Genomic DNA, 9,086 nt, shown 5'->3' with positions numbered 1-9,086 from the left:
TTCTCTTCAAACACCTGCTTTTTAATGCCCTCGGGCTGCAACAGAAACACCTGCTCCTGCTGTGCTTCGGGAGGGCCAGGACTGTCCTCCTGAGTTAAGTCAAAGCTTGTCTTGTAAATAAATAAACTTCCTACCTAACACTGCAAACCCAAACCCGCCTCAAGGGCCAGGCGGCCAGCGGTGGTGCTACCCGCTGCGATGGAGCTGGGATCTGCTCCTGCAGGGCTGCAGTGTCACCTGGGCAGAAGGATGCCTTCTGCTAACCTGCTGGCAACTGTGCGGGGACCCAGGGCCCAGGGGGCGGGGCAAGTGCTGGCGACCTGCTCCATGGAGATGGCAGACCTGGGCAGACCTGCGTTACTGCAGAGCTGGGCCCTCCCGGGGGAGGCCTGGACTCAGGTCCTGCAGCAGGTCAAGGCCCGGGCTGCTGTGGGCATGCCCCTGACGGGGAAGGCCGCACAGGCGTCCCTAGGCTGAAGTGGTCTGCCTGTCCTTTTAATCCGTAAACAGTGGCGCCGGACCCACACCCGCTGCCCTGGGAGGCAATCGTGTGGCTTCTTTGGTGCTTGACCTGATCTTCGGTCAAAGTCAGGGGACACGGTTCTCTAAGGAGAATGGGAGGCTGGGAGGCCTGTGCAAGGCCGAGAGGGGTCCCATACACACCTAGGGCCACCTCGGGGCGGACACAGGGCCTGGGGCTCGCTCCCCAGCACAGCTCACTGGGATGGGTGGCCACAGGCACCAAACCCCTGACCGCCTGGAGGCAGCTCGCGGGGTCCAGCAAACAAAAAGCCTAAATAAAATAAAATAAAGAACTGCAGCAAAATGTCAGACCCTGGGCACAGCTGGGTCCACCCCTACACCCACCAAGCCCGCAGCTGCGCAGGGCCGCGGGGTAGCCGGGAATCCTGCTTCTGCACTCGCCAACGCCCCACTGGGAGCCGCTCCTAACACTGTGGGTGACCGGGCACCAGGACCTCGGGGTGCAGGAGGCCCCCAGTCCCTCCCAGCTTGTGACCCTGCAAGCCGCCAGCGCGCAGGCGCACTAACTGCTCCCTGGTCCAGGGGAGGGGCCGGAGGCAGAGGGCCCTTGGGTGCTGGCGAGGCCGTGGCCTCCCCGGCTCAGTGCAGCTGGATGAAGGCCTCCAGCTCCTCGGGGATGAAGCCCTTGTAGGGGATCTTGTTCTTGTCCAGGGCGCGGGCGGCGAGGCACTGCAGGGTCACGTAGTTGAAGGGCTGCATGGTGCTCTTGGCCAGCAGCCCCTCGTCCAGCAGCTCGCAGGCGGTTTTCTTGAAGGCGTTGGTGGCGTCCATGTGGGCCCCGGCTTCCACCAGGGCGTTCATGATGGCCGGGCAGTTGTTCTGGGCCGCGATGTGCAGCGGGGTGTTGTTGTCAAAGTCCCTGCTGTCCGGGTCGGCCCCACAGTCCAGCAGCACTTTGACCACGTGCAGGGAGGGGAAGGTGCCCACGCGGTAGCGGCCCACGTTGGTGGTGTCCTTGTCGGCGGCCATGTGCAGGGGCGTGAAGCCGTTCCTGCCGCGGGGAGCGCACCGGAGCAGCCGGTAGACCGTCTGGTGCTTCAGGTGCTCCTGGCTGGGGCTGGTCTCCACCTTGCCCATCAGGTAGAGCAGGTGCAGGATGATGGCCAGCGCCTTGGTGAACTGCGCTGAGTCCCCGGGCTCCCTGGGCTGCTGCAGGGCCCGCTCCACTTCCCGGACGCCTTTGCTGAGCACGCCCATGAGGTCTGTGAAGCCGATCTGCGTGCCCAGGCTGCCCTTGGCGGCGCGGTCCTGCAGCACATAGGAGAAGAGTTCGGCAAAGGAGAGGAAGCTGCTGGCCGTCATGGGGCTCAGGGGCTCCAGGTTGCTCTGCTGCATGTCCAGGGCATACTTCCAGAGGCGGATGCAGCGCTCGAAGTTGCCTGAGTCGGCGTACACGGCGCCCCGGTACCGGATGTAGTAGGAGGTGTCGGGGTGTGAGGGGCCCAGGATGCGCTCCCGGATCAACAGCGCCTGCATGCGCATCTCATCCGGGTCCGTGATCAGCGCTTCCAGTTCCTGGGCGCTGTTCACCTCCCTGGAATAGTCGTAGGCCAAGACCGGCTGCTGGGGCTCGGGTTTGGGCAAATACTCGCCTCCCTGGTGCCGCAGCTCCATGGCGCGTCTCCAGTGCTTAAGGGCCCCCAGCAGATCTCGCTTCTTATCCACATACGTGGCTCCCAGCAGCTCCAGGGCTTCTATGGCAGCTTCCCGGCTGGTGGGGCAGCAGCTCTCGTAGGTGAGGGGCTCCTCTGGGGCGGAGCCCTCCTGGGGCGGCCCTGCGCCGGCCGCCTGCGGCTGGCCCGGCTGCTTCTGGATGAGGTACTCCACGATGTTGGTGTGGCCCGTCACGCTGGCCGCCAGCAGCGGGGTCATGCCGTAGCCGTCGCGCTCCATGCGCGCGTTGCAGCCCAGCAGCAGCTGCAGGATCTCCAGGCTGCCGGACTCGGCGCAGTCGTGCAGCGCCGTGTTGCCTTTGGCGCTGCGCCGGTTCACCTGGGCGCCCTGCTCCAGCAGGTAGCGCGCGATCTCGCGGTGGCCCTTGTAGCAGGAGATCATGAGGCACGTGTGCCCGTGCCGGTTGGCCACCTCCAGGTCGGCCTGGTGCTCGCCCACCAGGTAGCGCACCACCTCCAGGTGGCCGTCGAAGCAGGCGGCGCGCAGCGGCGTGGAGTTGGTGCGCGTGGTGCGGTTCACCGAGGCGCCGCGGCGCAGCAGGCTGCGCACCACGTCCAGGTGCCCGGCGGCCGAGGCGGCCCACAGCGGCGGCGCGCCCTCGATGGTCTCGCCGTCGAAGTGCACCGAGCCGCCGGCCTCCACGCTGGCGCCGCACCGGTCCACCAGGTACTCCACCACGTCCAGGTGGCCGTAGCGGGCGGCGATGAGCAGCGGCGTCCCTCCGCAGGCCACCTCGCCCATCAGCTCATCCAGCTCCTCCCGGCTCCGGCCGCTGAGCAGCTTCTGCAGTAGCTGCAGCTTGCCGTCGTGGGCGGCATTGTACACGGCGGTGTGGAGGTCCATGGTCTCGGCCTCCGTCAGCCCATGGGACGGCCGCGGGGGACAGGGAGACGGCGGCTACAGCCCTGATGGGCAGGCGGCAACCTTCACCGTCTCCCCCGCCGCCATCTCAGGGCCTCGGCGGGCGGAACAAAATGGCTGCGGCGACCTTGCGCCTTCGGCCTTTGGGGGCATGCCGGGAAATGCAGTCTTCTGCGCGGGACAGCTCCGTAAGACGCTGAGGGACGTTGAAGGCTCAAGACTACATTTCCCAGAAGGCCGCGGGGCAGCCTCTGAAACCTGTCAGTACGGTGCATGATGGGAATTGCCGTTCCCATCAGCGGATTGCCGGGCAAAAAAAAGCGATCGAAGGACCTCGACTCCCGGCATGCCATGCGACATACTTTGTCTGGTGCGACGCCGGGAAAACTCAGTGACGTTTTTCCTTTTGCTGTCACTTTGGCCGGGTCGACCGGAAGGGCAGGCAGGCTAAGCCTCCCAAAGACTACATTCCCCAGAAGGCTTAGCTGGCCAGGCGGGTCCGAGTTAGTCTTAATGTGCCGGAGCCGCTAACCGGCAGGGGGCGCGCGGGAGAGGCTGTGAAAAGTTGAGTGGGGGCGAGGAGCTTGGCGTAGCCCGAGGACGGGTGGCGATCAGGGTTAATCTTCATCACTCGCGTACTTCTCATTCATTCATTCATCCATTCATTCACCCAATACCAGAACAATCCAGAAAGTTCTTAGATCTCTTTTTGGTCAAACCTCCCCTCTCGCCATAGCCACAGCTGATCTGTTCTGTCCCTGTAGTTCTGCCTCTTGAATAATATAATAGGAAAGCCTGCTGCTGGCAGCCTCTTGCGTGACCTTCTTGCAGCGCTGGGCTCGCTGAGTTGCTGAGGCTGGCCTTAAACTCGCGGTCCTCCGGCCTCAGCCTCCCAGGCCTTCGCCGCTTGGCCCGGTGAGATGCTGTAGACTTCTCAGGATTTCCCTGCTGCCCCTTGGTCTAGGAAGCTGGGCCACCCCTCTGGAGTTGAGAAGGCCCAAGCCCCTGGTGGCTTGTGTTTGTCCCTAGCTTCCTGTACATGACAACTTGGGGAGATGCTGCCACGTAGGATTTTGTGGCATATTCTAAATCTTCCTCATTAACAGGTTTAACCATTTAAATCACAAATACATCCCGAGGTTATTGATTTTCTTCACACAGAAAGCATAGAAACATTTTGTTGTTGTTTTGTTTTTGATGGAGCTGAAAATTTCCACAGTGAAATGAAGACTCTGAAACTTCTAACACAGAATCCTGAACCGGGGTTTGAAGGTCCCATGGGTGTTTACCAAACAAAGGCTTCATTAAGTTTTAAATGCCCCTCGGCAGATGGCAGCACCCTGCAGTGAACTGTGCCCTCAACCAGGCAGTTACAGGATCTGTTTTAAAAGTTAATTCACTAATAGCACCACTGCGGAGGCCGAGGCAGGAGAATCCCAAATTCAAGACCAGCCTGGGCAACGTCCTGAGACCCCGTCTCAAAGTTAAAAATGAAAGGGCTGGGCTGTGGCTCAGTGGCAAGGTGCCCTTAGGTTCAGTCTGCAGCACTAATTAGTCTGTAATTAATTAATGTAGCAGGTGGAGTAGGTCCTGGGTAGGACAGCAGTTTCCAGGCTGAGTGTGGAGCCTCAAAAGACTTCTGGGGACATGGTAGGTTCCAGCCGGGTGGCCAGTGGTCAACCCCTAGGCCATTTCTTGGTGCCTCCTGTAGCATTCTGCATGGAGGAAGTCTGTTCAGAGTTCCAGTGCTTCACTGACCATTGGCTTCTCAACGTAGCCGGAGCCAAGAGATTAATTCTGGACCCCAGATTCCAGGGTTTGAGGTCATTCCCGGGGCCAAGCAGCTGCGTGGTCTGCACAAGCTGCTGACCACAGTGAACCTGGCTTTCTCATCTGTGTGGCTTGAGGGGGGAGCCGGGTCTGGGAGGGCTCTGTAGAGCAGGTGTGCAGGGTGTCGGGCAGGTAGGTGAGCCTGGGAGGGGCCCCTGGCGCCCTGGGCCTCTCCACCAGCGCCCCATCACCTGCAGGGGCCACTTCCACCACCACGGAGATTAACTGGCCCAAGGTCAGGATGTGGGCGGGCTTGGTTTCTCCTGGGCCCTCTCCTTGGCTGGCAGGTGACCATCTAAGCCTGCCACACATGCACAGGGGGAGGTAGGGCCTCAGCCAAGGATCTGGAAGGAGACCTGTTCCTCCTGGTGACCACCTGGTGCAGTCTGAGCCAGCACAACACCACCCACATCCCACCACGTCGCCACCATCATTATCATCACCACCCCCTCAGCGCCGCCATCACCACCATGATCCTATATCCCTCACCATAGGTAGGAGCGCGGCACAGCGGTCAGGCACCTGGGGCTGCCCGGTGTGGCGCTGTGCGCTGTTCATCCCGCGTGGTCACAAAGCCCCCCAGTGATGCGTTCCCCAGAGCACACCGGGCAGCCCCCAGGAGGACGGAGCAAAGTCTTAATAACAAACTGTCCTCTCCGTCTCACTCCGTGCTCAACCGGAAACGTGTCCCTGTTTCTGGTGGCAGTGGCTTTGGCCTGAGGACCAGGGTGGGGACATGTGCTGGACACCTGAGGGGGTTGCTGGGGAGACTCAGAAACAGGCTGGACACTAGGACGCAACGGGCCCCGAGGGTCATGCGTGGAGGATGGAGACTGAAGACCAGGGCTGGTCCAGGGGTCGAGAGAGCGGCCGGAGGCCGAGCAGGGAGGGGCGGGGCCTCAGGGGAGGCAGAGGGGCAGCCTCCCGGTGGAGGCCTCGGCTAGGGAGGGGTGGGGGCGTGGGGGCCAGGGGTGGCAGATCCACGTCGGGATGGGGCACGTGTGCTGCTGCCTGTCATCGCCATCTCCCTGCCTCCTATCGGCTGGGTCGCGGGGCTGCTCAGAGTAAAATGGCCACTCTCAGCTTCCCGCCTCAGCTGGAGGTGACCTGACAGAGCCCAGCCAATGAGAGGTGAGCCGCCGCCCAGCGGTGGCCACGCCTGCAATTCCAGCAGCCCCAGAGATTGGGGCCGGAGGATCGCAAGTTCAAAGCCAGCCTCAGCAGCTAAATGTTCTAAATAGCTGGGGACGGGGCTCGCAGTTAAGCGCCCCTGGGTTCCATCCCTGGTTCCAAAGCAGTGAGCAGCCGTTCCGTGGCCCCCAGGGGCCGAGCCAGCGCCCAGCCAGGGGCAGCAGGGTCGCGGTGGCCACGTGGGCACAGCGGGAGATTCGTGGCCACGGGTGGGGTAGTCCAGGGCGGCCGGGAGGGCAGGTCACGAGTCTTGGATGAGTGTCAACTTTACCACAGTGAAGTCAGCTGCTGCCTTTAAATATATATAGTTGTAGATAGTCTCAACATCTTCATTTTATTTCATTTTATTGATTTATGTGGCGCTGAGGATGGATCCCAGGGCCCCACGTGGGCAAGAGAAGCGCTCTGCCGCTGAGCCCCAGCGCAGCCTCCTCTCATTTTTATAAATTTTTTGAGGGGGTCTTGGGGATTGAACCCAGGGGCACTCGGCCACTGAGCACATCCCCAGCCCTAAACTAGTTTGTGTTTTATTTAGAGACAGGGTCTCACTGGTTTGCTCGGCACCTCCTCGCCTTTTGCGGAGGCTGGCTTTGAACTCACGATCCTCCGGCCTCAGCCTCCCCAGCCGCTGGGATGACAGGCAGGCGTCACCGCACCCAGCTCTAATCTTTTTTCTTTTAGATTTAAGTCAGATTAACAGTCACCATGTAAATCAGGGGAAAGAGCGCAGTTTGGCGACTTTTGATCTATTCACAGAGCGGCAGCCACCTTGCCCAGTCCTGGGTCATCCTGTCCCCAGCCCAGCAGCCCCTCTCCTGGGTCCCCTCCCTGGTGGAGTCTTTGCCCCCTGTGCGGGCCTCGCCTCCCCAGGGCTTCCGGACCTGGGTGCTCCTGCTGCGACCCGGGAGGGGCTCGGGGAGGGAGGGGGCTGGGCTTGCCGCGGTGGCGGTCACTGGGCAGGCAGATGGGCGTCTGCACAGGTCTGCAAAATGGCCGGCTGGCCCTGGACTCCCACACCCTGCAGAGGAGACAGCCGCCAGGAGGGCGGGGGGAGGCGGTCTGGGGACCGCCAGCCGGTCCCCTCCGCAGTGCTGCCGCAGCGCGCGCCTGCGTGGTGACAGCTGCGGTTCCCCTGGTCTCCGTGCCGCCTGCCGAGGGCCTGACCTTCCTCAGATTGTCCCCTCCCGGCGGAGCCAGCGGCTTCCGCGGACAACAGCCACCTCTTAAAATTCCAGGCTCTCACCACCTCGTTCATCTTGGCCGGACTGGAAGCCGGGCCACAGTCCCCAGCAGAACTGCCATGAGCAGGAAGGGGTCACCTCGGCCTGGGTGTGCGGTCCAGCCACCCCCAGCCCTTTTAAAATACTTTGTATAGAGACAGGGTCTCCCTGAGCTGCTGAGGGCCGCACCATGGCTGAGGTTGGCTTTGAACTCGCGACCCTCCTGCCTCAGCCTCCAGAGCTGCTGGGGTGACAGGCGTGCGGGAATTTTTACTAGGACTCACCATTAAACTATTTATATCCCTTGCGTGTGCCAGTTGGGGACAGGCGCTGCTGTCCCCTGTAGCCAGACCTGGGTTTCAGATCTGAACCGGGCAGCAGCAGCCAGTTCTGGCACTGCCTGGGCAGGATGGACGCGGAGCCCGGGCTGCAGGCAGGACCCTGAGGCACCTACAGTCCTGCCTGTCCTGCCCGCGTGGGCGACTGACCGTACCAGGGAGGAGAGCTGTGTACCCCACACGGGAACACAGCGAGGGCCCCGCACAAACCCAGGTCAGGAGGGACTTCCAGCTCCATTTTGGTCTCTGGGGACCACGGTGGTGTGTTTTGTGTTCCCCCAGCCTGTAGGGGAAGGTCCTGCCTCCCTCCCAATCCCGTGGCCGCTCCTGGCTGCAGGCGCGTGGTGCCTGGCAGGAACCTGTCCACCAGGGCAGTGGCCACGCGCTGCCTCGGCCACGCCGTCCACACTGCACCCCGCCCAATTTTCCCACAGCTTGGGCCCCTCTCCAGCCACACCTGCTGGGGCCTTGTGTAGGACGTCCTTGTCTGGCCCCCTACCATGCAGCTCTAAGAGGGCAGAGGTGGGGTCTGTGCCCCTGGGGCACAGATGGACCGGTTCCAACTGGCCGCTGGTCCTCCCTCCCTTCCTCCGGGTCCAGGTTGTGCCCAGAGCCTCCCAGGGCTGAGCACAGTCCCCCGCTGAGCGACCACTGTCCCCCGCTGAGTGACCACAACCCCGGGTTTTCTCTTTTTCTCCTTTTGGCCCTGGGGATGGAGCCAGGTGCTTGCCCACGGAGCCACACCGCAGGGTCTTGCTCAGTGCTGAGGCTGGCTTTGGATTCCTCATCCTCCTGCCTCAGCCTCCTGAGCTGCTGGGCTCACAGGCGTCTGCGCTCGCGTCCTGCCCCGGGGACACTTTCTAATGGAAGGGCCCCAGCTCCCCGGGTCTCTCCACCGGCTCTTCCTTCATTCCGATTCCTTTCTGCAGCCCCAGGCCTCCGGGGAGGCAGCCGCGGGGACACACGTTGGGGGCCGCTATTTGGCCATGACCTTGGGCTGTGCCGGGTGACTGTCCCCATCCCAGGCTCTCGGCCGCCTGGGTGCTATTCTGTGGCTCCCAGGCCACGAAAGTCCCCCCACCAGGCTCACCCGCCTTGCGCAGGCACACGCCAGCCACCGCCAGCCTTGGGTGTCGCCAGTACAGGCACAGCCAGCCTCCCGTGCTCCTCAACACTGCAGCCACGCAGAGCTGTGCCAGGGCCATCGGCGTGCCTCAGGGAGGCCACAGGGACAGCTGGGGAGATGCCAGGTCCTACCGGGTCTTATGATGGTTTTTTGGTTTTGTTTTTATTTTATCTATTTATTTAACTTTGGGTGTAGGTGGACACACGCAATCCCTTCATTTTCGTGTGGTGCTGAGGATGGAACCCCTCCCGCCCGTCGTGCTGGGCGAGCGTCCGTCACTGAGCCACTGTCCCCGCCCCCTAT

The 9,086-nt window shown here is 62.4% G+C and overlaps 1 protein-coding gene across 1 annotated transcript; it reads right to left on the bottom strand.

The window, feature by feature from the left end:
- On the bottom strand, positions 1-3,203 carry Fem1a (fem-1 homolog A). The gene has a single exon (XM_005332055.5). It carries the CDS (start codon positions 3,058-3,060, stop codon positions 1,123-1,125), a length of 1,938 nt encoding a protein of 645 aa, XP_005332112.1. The 5' UTR covers positions 3,061-3,203; the 3' UTR covers positions 1-1,122.
- Between the last annotated feature and the right edge of the window lie 5,883 nt (positions 3,204-9,086).

This window comes from Ictidomys tridecemlineatus, chromosome 2, assembly GCF_052094955.1.
Source record: "Ictidomys tridecemlineatus isolate mIctTri1 chromosome 2, mIctTri1.hap1, whole genome shotgun sequence".
NCBI lineage: Eukaryota > Metazoa > Chordata > Mammalia > Rodentia > Sciuridae > Ictidomys > Ictidomys tridecemlineatus.
This window is presented reverse-complemented; position numbering and strand designations above follow the sequence as displayed.

Excerpts from the sequence above, each read along its gene's own strand:
- Fem1a (XM_005332055.5), bottom strand. The coding sequence starts at position 3,060 with ATGGACCTCCACACCGCCGTGTACAATGCCGCCCACGACGGCAAGCTG.